This window comes from Bubalus bubalis, chromosome 5, assembly GCF_019923935.1.
Source record: "Bubalus bubalis isolate 160015118507 breed Murrah chromosome 5, NDDB_SH_1, whole genome shotgun sequence".
Classification (NCBI taxonomy): domain Eukaryota; kingdom Metazoa; phylum Chordata; class Mammalia; order Artiodactyla; family Bovidae; genus Bubalus; species Bubalus bubalis.
In genome coordinates, this window is record NC_059161.1 from 29,062,233 (window position 1) to 29,080,469 (window position 18,237).

The window sequence follows — 18,237 nt, forward strand, 5'->3', positions numbered from 1 at the left end:
AGGCAGAGGGGTGGCACATAGGAAGGCTGAGGAGTAAGCCAGAGCCTGACATCCTAGGAAGCTTGAGCAGTGCTGGGGTGGGCACAGCATGCCAAGCGGGGGAGGCAAAGAGGTCAGGGCCAGTTCACCTGGAGATGACCTCATGTCCCATAATCCAGGACACACAATGTTCTTCTCTCTTCCCTTTTATTTTACAAGAAAACCAGGTAACAGTGAAGTGGGGCTCAGGTTTAAAATCAGGACATATAGCAAAGCTACAAACAATCTAAATAATCCTTAAAAATTACTGACTCCCTAATACCTAAGCCTTTAAGAATTCCAACAGTTAATCCGGCAGTGGCCTCCCTTTCTCTGTAACAGTGGCAGGGAGGCGGGTTGAAGGAGGTCAGGAGAATGACAGGAGGCAAGGAAAATGAAAGAAGTTTCCTCTTTCCTCTGCGTTGTTTTCACCAAGTCTGAGGTTCAAGTGGCCACAGTTGAATGATCCCCTGATGCTACAGCATCATGAGATGCAAACCTCTAAAAGTTGACAGAGTTCAGGCTACTCCAGCTAGATGGAGGTGCCACTTTCGGACAGCAGTGAGCATGTTTGGGACCCCCTGGATGCCTGGATCGACCTCTACTTTCCCACTAGCCTCATCGGCAGCGACACTGAGGACTGCTTACCTCCACCACAGGCCTGGATGAAGAAGAGCTTGGGCTTCCCTCCCAAGCTGGGGCAGCCAGTACCATTGAAAGTGTTCACAATTCTCTCGACGGACACAGGACATCCATCTGTGCCATAAACAGCCCCTGGGAACTGGAGGTGGCTGGCCTAGAAGACCAAGAACTCTGGTGACAAACCCAAGAAGTTACGGTAGGAATCCAATGGCCTGTTTGTGCAGAGGCATTGTGGGGACCAAGCATTTAGAAGGTTCCACTGGGGGCACAAGGCTGAGTGAAACACAGCAGGTTGGTCCTGGGCAGCCTCAATTCCAAGGGTCTCAAGCTCACATGCCTATAAGCACCAGATAGCCTAACTCAAGAACACTGGCCAGCTTCCTCTAGATTGGTTGTTCTCAAAGTGTGGTCCCTGGACCAGCAGCATCAGCATCACCTGGAAACTTACAAGACATGCAAATTCCCACCCAGATTTCCCAAATCAAACCTGGGTAGTGGGGACCAGAAATCTGGCCCTTCGGGTACCTCTGTTAAGCTACATTAAGAATGACTACTCTAAAGCAATTCCTCTTAAACTTTGTGTTTACAGGGGTCTTATCAAGGCACAGGCTCTGAATGAGAACCTAAATTCTCCTGAGCTGCCAGGCGATGCCCATGCTGCCGTCCAGGGGCCATGCTGTGAATGAAAGGACCAAAGTGGTGGCCCCAGCCCTGCATTTTGCTCTTTGAGGATAAGGGCCTGATGGGTCAGACCCTTGTGGTTTTTCAGGACAAGCTGAAAATCGTGACTTCCGTGCTACAGTTGCCAGTTTTGAAAACACTGTACAATCCACTGGGGTTGTTACCTCTGCTCTGTCCAGCCCCTCAACTCAAAAGATGAGGAAACTGAGGCCCAGAAAGGGGGAGAGCCTTGGCCACTATGACCCAGCACATTAGCGGTCAAGGCCAGAGTGGGTCCCAGCGTCCCAACTCACAGCCAGCAGCAAAGGGCCCGGAACAACATCCAGCAGGACCAAGACAGGAGCTGGGAGCTCTCGTAAGCTGTGCCCTGCTCGGAACAAAATCCAGCTTACCTTTTCCTGCCTCTCCCAGATGGTTTCTCCCAGGGTCACAGCCCTCCCACCCAGGCAGGAGGAGCACCCAACTCCTCAGAGGGCCAAATGGCTTCTGAGAAAACAGCAGGGGGTGGACAGGGCCCTGTGGCTCTTCCCACAAAGGCCAGGGTGTCTTGGATATAGGAAGGGACGAGGCTCCTGCAGGGCCTCTCAGGGCAGCCTTCCTGGCACCTGCTAGAGAAGGTGAGGCCACCTACCTGACAGCCGTGAGACAGGATGACCACCACGCAGCAGTCCAGAGCGCTGTGGTCCCGCCGCGCCAGCTGCATCAAAGCCTGGACCATTTGCTACAAGAGAGGGCCGTGGGTGAGCCTGACCACTGACGGCTCAGGCCCTCATCCTGGGCCAGTCCCCTGCTCCCAGGGCCAGCAGTGAAGTTAGGACAGTCACAGTGATCACAAGAGAAGATAGGGGAAGAGATGCTGGGCTAGACACTCTTTATCTACTCCTACAATGTCCCTGGTGGCTCAGATGGTAAACAATCTCCCTGCAATACAGGACACCTGGATTCAATCTCTGGGTCGAGAAGACTCTGCAGGAGGAAATGGCAACCCACTTCAGTATTCTTGCCTGGAGAATTCCATGAGCAGAGGAGCCTGGTGGGCTACAGTCCATGGAGTCACAAAGAGTCAGACATGACTGAGCGACTAACACTTACCTAACGCAACCCTAGGAGGTGAGCACAGTTCTCACTTTATAGACAGAGAAGCTCAGGCTCAGGAGTCACACGGGGAGTGGGGGAGTCAGTCCTCAACCTGAGTCTCTGAGTCTGGAGCTCTCGCTGATAACCACTGAGCCATACTGCCTCTTGCGGTCCTCCAGACTGAAGGGCTCGTCTTGGGGAGGCGCTGGCTTTCAGGGGCCCTCTTTAGGACACTACCCCATGAGCCCCCGTTTCTGTCCGTGCACAGGGCCCATACCTTGGCAGTCAGGTCACATTTCACCTCCACCGCAAACTGCAGCCGGTGGAAGCGTCGCTGCATCCTCTCACAGTCGATGTTGGAGCCCGTGCGGGCCCTGAGCCCCGACTCGTGGCAGAAGTTCACGTTGTTGATGATCAGGCAGTGGCCGCAGGGGTCTGCATTCAGGACGTAGGCCTGCCCAAGCAGAGGGAGCAGCGTAAACCAGGGTCTCGCTGCACTCCTCGGGAGAGAAGGCAACCCCCTGCGTCTCACCCATGGGAGGACAGTCTGGAGAGACGGGACAGAGCCCGCAGTCTGCCTCACTCTGAAGCGGGTGTCTGGCATCCACACCACACACATAGCTGTGTGACGGACGATCAGCTAAACCTGGGACAGAAGATTAGCTCCCCTCAGAGTACTCAGGATGGAACCGCTAGCTGAGAAATCCAGCTCCCCTAGACACTGGCCCCCAAAGGACCAACAGGTCGCCCAGGCCTGGAGAGTACTGACAATCGCGTGATCAGCTCTGCTGGCAGACTCCTGCCCAAGGCACCCTTGGAGAGTCTGAGGCCACTTCCTCTCAAGGTTCAGTGTTTCTCTAGTAATTCTCTCTCACAACAGCCTGGGTTTTTTTGCTGCTGTTGTTTATGGCACTCTACAATATTTACACTTATATATTTCTTTGTGTGACTAGTCTCCGCTAGGCTGATGGCTCCACGAGTGCTAGAAACTTGAGTGATTGGTTCCCAGGTGTCCTAGTGCGAAGTCCAGGCTGACACAGGGGAGTCACACAATAAATACTGAGACTGAGACAGGCAGTGGCTTGGTCCAGGGTAGGTGCCACAGCCGATTCTCATACTGACCCCTCCTTAGAGCTAACCCAACTTCACAGGTGAGGAAAGAGCAGGGTTAGACAGTCTGCTTCAGGAGAGCTGTACCAGGGGCAGGGCGCTGTAGGGGACCCAGGACTGAGCTGGGCTGAGCTCCTGGGGCTCCTGACACAGCTGCAGGAAGGACCTGGGAAGCAGAGAGCAGAAGAGCCAAAAGCCAACACAATCGGCCCCAAATGACATGAAGACTCACCAGATCGGCATTTCCCTTGGCTCTGTGCTGAGGACCTGGAGAGAGAAAGAGGGAAGACGTGAATGTCAGGATCCAACAGAGAAGGGACAGGGACCCTGTGAGGACACCTCCCACAGAAACGCAGAGGAGCAGGAGCTCAGGAACTCCCGGGGGCTGCTGGTGAAGTCAAGTGGCACAGCCACCTTGGGGAACTATTTAGAAGTTTCCAAGGGTTTCCCTGGTGGTACAGTGGATAAGAATCCACCTGCCAATGCAGGGGACACAGGTTTGATCCCTGGGATGCACCACAATGACTGAAGACCGTGCAATTAGAGCCTGTGCTCCGCAACAAGAGAAGCCACTGCAATGAGAAGCCCATGCACTGCAAGGAAGAGTAGCGCCTGCTCGCCTCAACTAGAGAAAGGCCACGCACAGCAACGAAGACCCAGCACAGCCAAAAATAAATAAATAATTTTTTTAAAGACATTAAAAAAAAAAAAAAAAGAAGTTTCCAATAAGGTTGAACACACACCTACTGTCTGACCAGCAACTCTACTCCCAAGTACAGAGCCAAGAGAAACGAGCACAGTGGGCACCAAACAACTTGGCCATGAATGATCATTAAAGCCTTATTCACACTCCCTGAACTAGAAACAACCCAAACATCCAGCAGCAAGTGGATGCGTAAGCCAATTGTGAGACAACTATACAAAGGGACACGACAGAGCTTAAAAAGGAAGGAGGTACATGCAACACCACAGAAAACTGCAAAACACCATTCCGAGTTTTTAAACAGCCAGCAGAGTGCATACGGTGTGGTTCCATTTATGTGAAATTCTAGAGCAGAGAGACATAGGGAAGCTCCAGGTCTGTTCCCTCTCTGTGGGATCCATGGAGCCCAGCACACAGTAAAGTGAAAGTCGCTCGGTCGTATCCAACTTTTTGCAGCCCCATGGTCTATACAGTCCATGGAATTCCAGCACACACCAAATACCTGAAGAATGAATAAATGATAAAGGTGTGATTTTTCTTTCCGTATCAAAAGAGTTTTCATTTCAATTAGCAAGAAGTCAACTGACCACCAGCCTACAAGGTTATGGGACTTTTTCTTTTTTAAATAAATAGACACTGACCATCACCCAGTCATGCCAGAGACTATACTCATGATCCAACCATAGTGCCATTCATCACTCAGAGCGGGCCTGGACCTTGTTAGGAGCTATTCTTTTGCCAGTTTAAAAATCATGCCATAAATGCATTCACATTCCATCTTTTAAATTAAAAACGGTTTTACCTATCCTGAAGACTCCCATTAGACCACAGATTTAATTCTTAAACAACTGCTCATTTCCAAAATTCCACTGCACTCCCAAAAATACCATTATCTACTACATATCCAGACATGAGAATTGGACCATAAAGCAGGCTGAGGACTGAAGAACTGATGCTTTTGAATTGTGGTGTTGGAGAAGACTCTTGAGAGTCCCTTGGACTGCAAGGAGATCAAACCAGTCAATCCTAAAGGAAATCAACTCTGAATATTCATTGGAAGGACTGATGTTGAAGCAGAAGCTCCAATACTCTGGCCACCTGATGCAAAGAGCCGACTCATTGGAAAAGACCCTGATGCTGGGAAAGATTGAGGGCAAAAGGAGAGGAGGCAGAAGAGGATGAAATTAGATACTGACTCAGTGGACATGAACCTGAGCAAACTTTGGGAGATAGTGAAGGACAGGGGAGCCTGGTGCGCTGCAGTCCGTGGGGTCACAAAGAGTCGGACACGACTTAGTGACTGAACAACAGCAGCAACCAATGCTGAAGAATGTGTTTATTTCCTGAACTGGCAGTAATGATCCACAAAGTGAGAGAGTAACACCATCAAAACGGCAGAATAAGAGTTTTCTACCACCTTCATTCTCCAATAGAACACTGATTTTTGACAATTACCCACAGATAAGAATGCCTTTATGGAAGTCCAAGAGTCTAGCAGAGAAGTTGTAGTATACCGATGGTGCAAAATTCTAATTACATAGGACACACTGAAGAATAAAGACTAGAGGAAATTGCTCCTTCTTCAAAGACAGCAACACAAGACTTTGAGGAATATGAAAAACTAAGGAAACAAGTACCACCAAAAACACACAATGGAAATCTATGATTTGCCCAATAAAGAATTCAAAACTGTTGTTAAGGAAGCTAAGTGAGCTATAAGAAAACATAGAAAGACAATATATATACCCAGAAGTGGAACTGCTGGATCATATAGTATTACTATTTTTTTTTTCAAGTATTAGGGCTTCCCAGGTGGCTCAGATGGTAAAGAATCCACCTACAATGCAGGAGACCTGGGTTCAGTCCCTGGGTTGGGAAGATACCTGAAGAAGGGAATGGCTACCCACTCTGGTATTCTGGCCTGGAAAATTCCATGGACTATATGGTCAATGGGGTCACAAAGAGTTGGACACGACTGAGCGACTTTCACTTTCACACCTGAAAGCTGCTGAGCAAGTAAATCGTAAATGTTCTCACCACATATACAAAAAAAAAGTGTTAGTTATGTGAGCTGATAGATGTGCTAACTAGCCTTAGTGTGGTCATTTTTCCATAATACATCCAAGTACGAATCATCACCTTAAACTTACACAATGTGCTATACATCAATTGTATCTCAATGAAGATGGAAAAATGTTTTGCAATTTTTACCTAAAAAAAAAAATCTACAAAGCAAAATGGTTGCTCTTGAGAGGTCCATAGGCCACAGCGACATGTAGAGGGAGTAAACTGAGAAAGGTACCAAAAGAAAGAGGTGGGGAGGGAGTTCCCTAGTGGTCCAGTGGTTGACATGAGTTCATTCCAGGAAGATCCCACATGCCTCGGGGCAACTAAGCCCATGTGCCAAAACTACTGAACCTCAAACCCTAGGGCCCATGCTCCGCAACAAGAGAAGTCACTGCAATGAGAAGAGCAGGCCTCACTTGCTGCAACTAGAGAAAGCCCGAGTGCAGCAAGACCCAGCACAGCCAAATAAGTAATTTTTTAAAAAAGAAAGAAAAGAGGTAAGGAAGGCTGTAGGCAGCAGTCACTGCACTAACAAAGGCAGGGAGGGGTTCTAGTCCCACACGGAGGATAGAGTAGTCAGATATAACATGCATGAAACCCATTTCTCCCAAAATGACAGCTTCCAAGGGGACAAGAAGCACATATGGGCAAGTGTGTCTGCAAAAGACTCAGTCATAGCCTGAGCATCACTGAGCACATGCCCAGGGCTCCAGCAGAGACAGAAGGCGGGAAACACACCCCCTCTGCTGCCCAAGGGAAGGAAGGGTAGATGTCCTAGTGCTGGGCCTAGGCAACACAAATCACACACAGAGCACTTCCCCGGTCATCCAGTGGCTGAGACTCCAAGCTCCCAATGCAAGGGGCCTAGGTTCGATCCCTGGTTGGGGAACTTGATCCCACATGATGCAACTAAAGATCCCACATGCCACACTCAGTAAAGTTAACCATTACTACTAATATTATTATCAGCATCCATACCATGGCAATGGCTAACTGGGCAACCATGAAACAGAAAGTGCTAGGTCTCCACATGCTGCCATGGAAACAAAGCCCTAAGAAAAAAATCACATGTGCATCAACAAGAGAATGGGTAAATAAACCATGGACGATTCAGAATAAGAACTACCTCGCAATGAAACAGAATTAACTTCTGATACACACAACAGCATGAGTGAATTTCACAAATATAATGATTGCAAGAGAAGCCAGACTCAAAGAGTACATAGGATTTCATTTGCACTGAAGTTCAAGGACAAGCAAAAGGGATCTGTGGCAATAGAGATCAAAATAGTGATTCCTTTGGAAGGGGGAAGAATGGGAATAGACTGGAAAGAAGTACAAGAGAGTCTTAAAGGACACCAGAATGCTCTATATGGTAATAATCTGGAGCATGGTTATCTGTGTGTTGCTGTTTGGTCGCCAAGTCATGTCCAGCTTTTTGCAGTCTCATGGACTGCAACCCGCCAGGCTTCTCCATCCATGGTGTCTCCCAGGCAAGAACACTGGAGTGGGTTGCCCAGGGATCAAATCCACGCCTCCTGCAGTGGCAGGCGGATTTTTTACCGCTGAGCCACCAGGGAAGCCCAATTGGTAAAAACCATCCAGCTGCAGCCTTTGGATTTATGTATTTTACTGGATGTAGCTTTGTGACCATAGGCAATTACTTCACCTCCCTGGGTCTTGGGTTCCTCATCAACAAGAATGGGTCTAATGATGCTCCGCCTCGCAGGGTTGTTGTGAGGAGAAGAGGTAAGGGTATGTACAGCACCTACTTGAGACAGACTCTAATAGACGCCTCCTTCCTGCCCCCAAGCCTGTGCTATTCCACTCAACTCACCTGGACCCAAAGGCAAATCACAAACACTAGATCGATCTGGAAACACTGATCAAAGCCCATGACATGAAAACCAGACTTCAACACATGCTTTTCAGAGGAGGGGCTCTCCTGAACCCCTACCGGAATATTCCACCCATCCCCCATGAGTACTCAGAAAGACAACATCAAAATTAAGTTTTGAAGCTCACACTACCCAGCTGTACCACTGGTCACTTGTCAATGACCACTTGGTACACCCACCCACCACCCTCTCTTGGTACTCACAGACATCAGTGAATCCTCTAGAACCAGTGTCCACTGGCCTGGGTACCTCTGGTCTAAGAACCTCAGGCCTGAGCTTGGCTGGCCAGAGCGCCTCCGGCCCCAGCACCACTGGAGCGAGTTTTCCTCGGCTCGGCTTTGATGGGTCCTGCTTCATCACTCTCAGCTCCTCTGGTTTGAGGCCCTCTGGTCCGAGCACCACCGGCTTGAGATCCAGGGGTCTGATGGCCTCCACATCCTGTTTTGCTGCTTGTCTGCTGGTCTTCAATAATGAAGCCAGAGTGTCCTGGCCTGTGTCCTCCAAGCAGGAGATGAACAAAGGAAGGGCCTGACTCCCTCGAGTCTCTAGATCTAGGATCAGCTGCCTGGCCTGATCGCGCCGAGATCCTGAACCTGCCCTCTGTTTGGAAAGAAAGACATGTCACTATTATCCACACACTTTGCTTTGATTCTCACTCTGACCCCCCAATTCCCATCTACCTAAGTCTAAACAATCAGGCACATGGGCAAAAATTGAGCCTGAGGTTACTCTGAGCACAGGCCACCTGCCAGTCTTCATTTATCTATTCAATCTCTATGTCAGGGATGTCTACTGTGTGCCCAGAATGGGCCAAGTGCTGAAAATGCAGGAGAGAACAGTCTGTCTTCATGGAGTGACTTCTAGTGGAGGATGTAAACAGGAGTTTCCCTGGTTGTCCAGTGGTTAGGAGTCTGCCTGCCAATGCAGGGGACACAGGTTCAATCCCTGGTCCAGGAACTAAGATCCCACATGCCACGGGGCAACTGAGCTTGCATGCCACAGTTACTGAAGCCCACATGCCCTAGAGCCTGTGCTCCACCACAAGAGAAGCCACTGCAATGAGAAGCCCATGCACTGCAACTGGAGAGTAGCCCTCACTTGCCACAACTAGAAAAAGTCCATGCATAACAAGAAGCCCGTGAACTGCAGGGAGAGGTCTCAGCCTGTGAGACCCAGTGCAGCCAAAAACAAAAACTGATAAATAATGGGGAAAGCAAAAAAAAGACAAGACAATGACACAGCAAAGACAGAAATGCCAGAAGGAAAATCACATGGGGCTGGAAGGGTACAGGTGCACTCAGCCCAGACTTGAGAAATCAGGGAAGCCTCCAGGAGGGGCTAGCTTGCCTGAGCCCCCAGAATACTAAGAAAGGAATAGTGAATTCAGAGAAATGGGAGATTAAGTTGGGCAGGAGAGAGATCTTTGCACAGCCATGCCAAGAAAGCTGTGAGAGCTACGTAAGAGCTTTAAGAAAGAAGTTACAGTGTCTGATCTGCCTTTTAAAAAACTCATCCTGGGGGCAAAGTGGACAGTGGCAGGGAGTGGCCACAGCCAAGTTAGGTGGTGGCAAAGACTTACAGCTGGAATGGAGAAAAGTCAGAGGACAGACAAAAGAAATAAGGAGGGGAAATCCACAAGACTTGGGCATAGATTGGGTGGACTGTGAAGTTGCAGGAGTGGTCGAGGTTGACAAGTGTCGGGATGGTGAGATCAGAGAAGGAGACAGGGAGCAGGAGGAAGATGCTGGTGCTGGTTCTCCTTTGAGGCCCAACTCTGGGCAAGTTCCACAGGGATAAGATACCACCCTGTTCGCAAATATCCTACAGCAGTGTGATCCAAGAGAATTTTTCATGACAATGGAAATCTTTATCTGAGCTGTCCAAAATGGCAGCCATTAGCCACATGTAGCTACTGAGCACTTGGGTCATGTGACTAAGAAACTGCCTTTTCTGGGTTCAATTTTAATTACTTATATTTACATTTAAATAGCCACATGTGACTAATGGACACTCCACTGAGTAGCACGTGCCTCAGTCAAGTCCAGCTCTTTGCAACCCTATGGACTGTAGCCTGCCATGAGATTTTTCAGGCAAGAATACTGGAGTGGGTTGCCATTTCCTTCTCCAGGGGGTCTTCTTGACCCAGGGATTGAACCTGTGTCTCTTATGTCTCCTGCACTGGCAGGTCATTTCTTTACCACTGGCACCACCTGGGAAGCTCCTTGAATAGCACATATTTGTACTATCACTGAGATGATTAATTTTCATTAGCAAAAGTTAGCTACATGACTACTTTTCTACAAGTAAGTTATGGGGTTTTGATTTCTCTCAATGTTTACAAACACTCACAGACACGTGTTAAATGCATCATTTCATTTAGTCCTCCTCAACAACCTTGTAAAGAGGTTAAATTACAATTACCCCCACCTTAAGTATGAAGGAAACTGAGTTTAAGAAAGTTGCTGCAACTTGCTAATATGTAATATGTCACAGAGCCAGGATGACAGCCCAGATCCACGTGGTTCTGTCATACTAGGAGTGGTAAAATGGTGGCTCATTGTTCATAACACATTCTTTAAAAATTCTGAATTTGTTACTAACATTTATTTTTAATTTTATATTGGAGTACATTTGATAATAATGTCTTAGTTTCAGGTATACAACAAAGTGATTCAGTTATACAAGTATCTATTCTTTTTCATGTACCAGACCACCTTACCTGCCTCCTGAGAAACCTGTAGGCAACAGTTAGAACCAGACATACAACGGAACTGGTTCAAAATTGGGAAAGGAATACATCAAGATTTATACGGCCACCCTGCTTATTTAAATTGTGTGCAGAGTACATCATGTGAAATGCCAGGCTGGAAAGCACAAGCTGGAATCAAGAGTGCCATGAGAAATTTCAACAAACTCAAATATGTAGATAATACCACTCTAATGGCAGAAAGTGAAGAGGACTAAAGAGCCTCTTGATGAAGGTGAAAGAGGAGAGTGAAAAAGCTGGCTTAAAACTCAACATTCAAAAAACTAAGATTATTGCATCCAGTCCCATCACTTCATGGCAAATAGATGGGGAAAAAATAGAAACAATGGCAGATTTTATTTTCTTGGACTCCAAAATCACTATGGACAGTGACTGCAGCCATGAGATTAAAAGATGCTTGCTCCTTGGGAAAAAAAAAATATGACAAATCTAGATAGCACATTAAAAAGCAGAGGTCTATAAAGTCAAAGCTATGGTTTTTCCAGTAGTCATGTATGGATGTGAGAATTGGACCGCAAAGAAGGCTGAGTGCCCAAGAATTGATGCTTTCAAACTGTGTTGCTGGAGAAGACTCTTGAGAGTCCCTTGGACTGTAAGATCAAACCAGTCAATCCTAAAGGAAATCAACCATGAATATTCATTGGAAGGACTGATGCTGAAGCTGAAACTCCGATACTGTGACCACCTGATGCAAAGAGCCAGCTCATTGGAAAAGATCCTGATGCTGGGAAAGATTGAAGGCAGGAGGAGAAGGAAGTGACAGAGGATGAGATGGTTGGATAGCATCACTGACTCAATGGACATGAGTTTGAACAAACTCCAGGATATAGTGAAGGACAGGGAAGCCTGGGGTGCTGTAGTCCATGCGGTCACAAAGAGTCAGACACAACTTAGCAACTGAACAACAATTCTTTTTCAAATTGGTTTTCCCTTTGGGTTATCACAGATTATTGAGCAGAATTCCCTGTGCTATATTTGCTAACATGTTAAATCAGGAAACAGGAATTCCCTGGTGATCCAGTGGTTAACATTCCTCACTTTCACTGAAAGGGCCTGGGTTCAACCCCTGGTCAGGAACTAAGATCCTGCAAGCCTCAGGGCGTGGCCAAAAAAACCAAAATAATTTCCCACTTGAAATGGCAACCCACTCCAGTATTCTTGCCTGGAGAATCCCATTGACAGAGGAGTCTGGGCTACAGTCCATGGGGTTCCAAAGGGACAGACATGACTGAGGGACTAACACTTTCACTTTTCTCAATATAAAAGATCTGGCAACACTGAGCCAGCATTCTTGTATATGATCATACTCAGCTGGAGTCGGAGGGCAGGGCAGAGGCTACCCATTCTAGTGCCCACCTATTGTGCCTCCAAGGACATTCAAGTTTATCACTCCTGTGAATGTTCCTGGTAGCAAGCATAAGGCCTCAAATTATTTCCACTCCTTAGTACACAGCAGATGCTCATCAAAGTTCTCTTAATATTATACATTGGTGACTTCCCATATGATATTTGTCCTATTAAAGACTTCCTCAGTGGTCAGGCCAAGTTCCTGGATGATGCAGAAACTGGCCTGCAAGCAGCCTACAGGGCGCTATGCAAGAGCCTCTAGGAAGCCACACATTCCCACTGTATCTCCTGGTAAGAAATACATCCTGTTCCCTCCTGACCTCACAGGCCTGTGATGAGGGTCCAATGTGACAAAGATATGACAGTGCTTTTAATGAGAACCTCAGGGACTTCCCTGGTGGTCCAGTGGTTGGGGATCCACCTGCCAATGCTGGGGACATGGGTTTGATTCCTGGTCCAGGAGGATCCCACATGCTGCAGGGCAACTGGACCCATGCTCTGCAACTACGGAGCCAGCAGTCTAGAGCCCTTGAGCTGCAACAAGAGAAGCCACTGAAATGAGAAGCCACTGCAACTAGAGAGTAGGCCCACTTGCCACAACTAGAGAGAGCCTGTGCATAGTAACAAAGACCCAGCACAGCCAAAAATAAATGCTTTTAAAGAGAACCTCAAATGTTTGATTTTATTATTCTCTTCATTATCTGCAGTAGGCCCCTCATCTCCAAACCCCTTAAAAGACACATAAAACATGAGGGGCTGGCCAAGGAGGACAGGGCAAAGACAGGTACCATCTGATGTGTCCTCATTCTGTGCCTGAAGCTTTTCTGTTTCACAACCCTTCTCTCTTTTAGCCCTCACGGCAGTATGACGTTTTTCCCATTTCACAGCATGGGAAACTGAGGCTCAAAGAGGGTACAATGCCAGGCAGTCAGACCTCCCTAGTGGGTGCTCTGAACCTCCACCTCCGTGCATGCTCAGAAGCTCAGTCATGTCTAACTCCTTGGGAACCCCATGGACTGCAGCCCACCAGGCTCCTCTGTCCACGTGATTTACCAGGCAAGAATACTGGAGTGGGTTCCTTCTCTAGGGGCTCTTCCCCAACCAGGGATCAAATCCATGTCTCCTGCCTTGGAGGTGGATTCTTTACCACTGAGCCACCTAAGAAGCCAGAACCTCCACCCCAGAGGAGGAAAAAACAGGTATGCCTCTAGACAGGCATCCAGCACTGCAGCAGCTCACAGGTGTACTCTGCTCGTGCAAGGCGTGTAATCGCTTTAGCAAACCCTCAGAAAGGTGTTCGGGGGTTGTTTGGTTCCTCTGGGAAATTTAGCAGGCTCGACGCCCTAGGGGAAAACGGGGTTCCCTCACGATGATTCCCCAAAGGGAAGGGGTACTGTGTGACACAGACCGGGGGAGACGCAACGGGAGGAGGCGAGGGCGGGAGCCGGGCCATTAAGTCACGATGTGGCTTCAGCAACCCTCTCCGCGAGGCCTCGCAGTCCCCAACTGTGACCTGAAGTCTGCGCTGCGCGGGAAGCTGGGGACCGTACCTGAATGTCCTCGATCATGTCGGGAGTGAAGAGCTCGCGGCTCAGTAGAGCGTCCCAAAGCGAGGCAACCTGCAGCTCACTGACCAGCCGCACCCGGTACCGCCGCAGGAGCAGCCGGTCAGCCTCGTCCATGGCGGAGAGACGGCAGGGACCCCTGTAGCCTCTGTCCGCTTCCGGGCTTCGGCCGCCGCGCCCCGCCTCTCCCCAGGACCTGCCTCCGCGATGCGCCCCGCCCCCATTCGCCCACGCCCCCCGGGTCCAACCGCCCCCAAGACCCACCTCCTCGTCACTGCACCGCTCCCAGGCCCCGCCACCCCGCTACATCCAGGCTATTCAGCTTCGTCCCCGGCGCCCCACCACACCTCTAGAGCCCGAACCTCCCCAGGATACACCCCCGCGCCGTTGTCAGGGGCTCGTAGCCAGGATTCTCTAGCACTTCGCTTTCTGGCGGCGCAGTGGTAAAGAAACCGCCTGCCAATGCAAGAGTCCCAGGTTCCATTCCTAGACTGGGAAGATCCCCTGGAGAAGGAAACGGCAACACACTCCAGCATTCTTGCCTGAAAAATTCCATGGACAGAGGAGTCTGGTGGGCTACAGCCCATGGGGTCGCAAAGAGATAAAGAGGCACGCACCATTCATAAACTCTAGGGGCGGGGTGTTGGGGGAGGGGGTCATATTTCTGCTAAGAATGTTGTGCCTGGAGCCATGGTCTGTCCCGCCCAGTTCAACCCGCTCCAGGACAACGTACCCCGCTAGCTCTGTCCCCTGTCCGCAGTGAAACTGAGTATCCTTTAGCTGCCGGGATCTCCTTGTTTACTGTTTACTGTTCCAAACTTGTCCGATCCAACCAAGCCCAACGTACAGTCCTCCATTCCCTTCTTCCCTAGCACCTCCCACAGCACCTCCCACAAGGAAAAAAAAAAGAGCAGAAATCTTGTCCTCTGAATTACCAGTTTGTATGGCTCATTTCCTCATTTTAAAAACTGCTCATACGTCAACTATATTTCAATATTTTAAAAAACCTTCTCACAAACAACATAAAAATATGAAAAAAAATCGCTGTTTGTTGAGCAATTGCTAAGTCCCAGCATTGTGCAAGCCATTTTACACTGTATTATCTAATTTCTCCCTGACTACAATCCTACAGGGAGATGAGATTCTTTTCCCCTGTTTTTCAGACATGGACGCTGGGGCTCTAGGAAGTGAAGTCACCATTCAAGATCACAGAGGTAGTAGTGGTAGAGGTTTAACTCTCAACCCAACTCAAAGTCCACTCGAAACTGGGAATCTACTTTAGAATATATTCTCTTGAGCAGCTAAACTTCAACCCCATTTACTCATTTATTCCAAGAATATTTACTGAGATCCTATCTATGCCAAGGTCTGTTAGAGGCACCAAGAATATAGAGGTGAACAAAAGAGACTTTAAAAGTCCTGCTTTTAGGTGCTTATATTCCAGTAGGAGAAGACAGGTGATAAACAGCATAAATAAATGAAAGATATAGTATGTTAGATAGTGATGAATGCAAAGGAAATAAAGCGTAAATAAGCAAGGCAGGAGAATATAAAATCTTTCTTTATATCCCCAAGGAATCTATGTCATTGGCTCACGGAAAGCTTATCACATTTACTTGTGCTTCTCCCCCATCGCCCTCCCCACCCAGCATCACCACACACATATCCTTTTCCCGTGGTTAGGACAGGATCTAGCACATTATCTAAAGTGGAAATCGCTTTTTTGGAAAATAGGATTAAGTGACCTGGATTCTAAGCCTTGGGCGAGTCTCTACCCCTCTCTGGGCCTCAGTCTCCTCCATCAGGATACGGAGGAGTTGAACTAGAAACGATCCCTAAGGTCCCTTCCAACTCTGACGCTCTCGGAGTCTAAGAATAGGGTTAAAGAGACTAGGGAACAGCGATAGCTTCCCCACCCTAGCAACTGCTGCTAGACAAGGGCCATCTCCTGGTAGAGGTGGAAATTCCTCCCTGAATCGGGGAGGTCTTTTGGCATCCCATCATGCATCGCAACTTTGCCTCTCTAGGAGGCACGTTTAGGCCTCCTTGATCACCATCTTCTCTTTGGATCCCGCCGGAGAGCGCTCCTCGTTCCTATGGCAACCGTGCCAGGTCCACGCGCAGACGGCGGGTGGCAAGGGTCAAAACAGATTCACAGAGTAGAAGACCTCGACTTGCTCTGTCCTCGCCTTTGGTGCACCGGGCCTTTAAGTATCACGTGACTACCCTCCGGCTCGTCCCTTCTCTTTCCCCTCCCCAGGCCCCGGCGAGCGCTGGTGTGGACCGGAGGCTCCCGGCCCGGCGGACTAACTGGAGCACGGACGCTGCAGCCGGTTAGGCCGGTGCCCTTTCCCGGTAACTCCTTCCCGGCGTGACGCGCGGAGCCGCGGACGCGGCGGGGCCGGGCAGGCTCAGGGATCTCCAGTCAGTTCTTCCTCGTTCCGGGTCCCCGCTGGGCCCGGGGAGAACCCGGAGCCTATAGGGCCAGACCCAGGGCTCTCGGGGGCGGCGAGGGATGCGGCTGTCTCCTGGAGGGTTGCGACGTTCGGCGGGAGCTCGAGGCGGGGCTCAGACCTAAGCATGTCTCTGGGAGCGTCTGCCTGGTCCTGGGGATACTGCCCGAGGGCGATACCTGCCTGTTGGGCAGGTTGTTTCCTCTCCTGAGGCTGGCACGGTCGAGCTGTCAGCAAAAGAACACAGCGCCGCGGCACTTGGGCTCTCTAAGTGGAGGCGACTGACACAGTTGAATAAGGCACTGGTTGCCCTGCATGGTAGAAAAAATAATGGTAATAAATACCGCTTATTGGCTGCTGACCCCGTGCTCAGTAAATCCTTTACCGTTTAACTCCCATGTCGAGCCTTTCAAGGTGGTATTATTTTCACCCATTTTATGAAGGAGGACACTGAGGCTTAGCAAATTTTAAGTAATTTGTCCAAGGTCATAAAGCGATGGAGGACAGATCCCAATGTTAGTCTGATTTCAGAGTCTATGTGCTTAACTAATAGCTACATCGCCTTCTCAGTTTTTAGTTTTTTTATGTGTATTTTGTACGACAGACTAGGTTATAGGTTGCCTTAACAAATAAGAAGCTTCTTTTTGTTTTAGGGTTTTATTCGGCATGCTTTCAGTCCTAAACTGTGGCCATCAGATTAGTCTAGTGAAGACTCCGAGGTAGCATTTAGACTCCCACTTGTCAGAATCCACACTGTTAGAGCTTTGCCTCCCTTAAGTAAGATATCACATTAGATGCTTGATCCTTAAGATGTTAGTGATTTGTGAGAAACCAAGATAAATATGGGGCTTCCCTGATGGCCCAGATGTTGAAGAATCTGCCTGCAATGCGGGAGACCTGGGTTCCATCACTTGGTTGAGAAGATCCCCTGGAGAATTCCGTGGACTGTATAGTCCATGGGGTCGCAGAGTTGGACAGGACTGAGCAACTTTCACACACAAGATAAATATGACCTTTGAAAAATCATTGTGTGATATCACAAAGATCATGATCCTGGAGTGAAAATATGTCCGTGCAATGGAGCACTACCTTGTTAACTTGACAGGATTACTTCCAAAATCCACAGTGAATTCAGTCACTACCTTCAGCGGAGATGGAGCTTTAACATTTGAAGACCATACCTGGTCTACAATCTTTGCCATTAATGCCCCTCTGATGGCAAACTAAAACTCTTCTCACCACTTTTTTTCATCTGAGGTCTCCACTTATAAGTACAGTATTGCTAGTGATTAAAGACAGCTTCCTGTTTTCCTGTTTGAATGGGCATGGTGACAGTAGAATTGGGGCATGTGAAGTTGTAACTCCAGTTTTATTTTAGAGTATTTCACTTTCATCCTTGTACTTATTTAACTCCCAAGAACATCGCAACTATCTTATTTTGTAGTTTTGCATATAGTAAATCTTAGGATTTCATGAATTTATTTAGCAAGTGCTCAGTAAGGGATTCTCTAACCACATATTTTAGGTTTAAACTATTATTGTCAGACAACTTCCCCGTTGGTCCAGTGGTTAAGGCTCTATGCTTCCTTTGCATGGGGTGCAGGTTCCATCCCTGGTTAGGGAGCTAAGATCCTACATACTGTGTGATGTGGCCAAAGAAATTTTGTAAATAAATAAAGATTAAACTGTTACTGTCATAATATGTGAAATAGTGTGTTAGAGATGTAGTTGCCTAGATTTCCCTATGTATGTTTGCTTGCGTTTGCTTACTATTTCTTCATCTCATTTGTTTTCATTCTAATCCAAGGATTTTGGAGAGTTGCTATCTTATTGCTCGTCTCTTCGTCTGTAATAGTTCTTATTTGTGATATTCAAAAATAGTAGCAAGGGTGTTCATTTAAGAAGATGG

At 48.3% G+C, this 18,237-nt stretch overlaps 2 protein-coding genes across 4 annotated transcripts in view; one reads left to right on the forward strand and one right to left on the reverse strand.

The window, feature by feature from the left end:
* Positions 1-14,109, reverse strand: part of CASP9 (caspase 9) — a 22,459-nt gene extending 8,350 nt beyond the window's left edge. The window contains exons 1-6 of one of the 2 annotated variants that reach the window (XM_006072791.4): positions 13,861-14,105; positions 8,400-8,796; positions 3,761-3,795; positions 2,696-2,872; positions 1,973-2,062; positions 667-814 (exon numbers count right to left, since the gene is read on the reverse strand). In XM_006072791.4, the coding sequence (XP_006072853.3) occupies positions 667-814; positions 1,973-2,062; positions 2,696-2,872; positions 3,761-3,795; positions 8,400-8,796; positions 13,861-13,992 (979 nt within the window). In that variant the 5' untranslated portion in view covers positions 13,993-14,105. Of the gene's footprint in view, positions 1-666; positions 815-1,972; positions 2,063-2,695; positions 2,873-3,760; positions 3,796-8,399; positions 8,797-13,860 lie in introns of both variants that reach the window. The other variant, XR_006551120.2, reaches the window with a different exon arrangement.
* A 1,788-nt stretch (positions 14,110-15,897) lies between these two features.
* Positions 15,898-18,237, forward strand: part of DNAJC16 (DnaJ heat shock protein family (Hsp40) member C16) — a 39,135-nt gene continuing 36,795 nt past the window's right edge. The window contains exon 1 of one of the 2 annotated variants that reach the window (XM_006072787.4): positions 15,898-16,230. Coding sequence is in view for 1 of the 2 variants with exons in the window: in XM_006072786.4 (XP_006072848.3) it covers positions 16,644-16,661 (18 nt within the window). In the remaining variant the exon portion in view is untranslated. Of the gene's footprint in view, positions 16,231-16,254; positions 16,662-18,237 lie in introns of those variants that run through there. The other variant, XM_006072786.4, reaches the window with a different exon arrangement.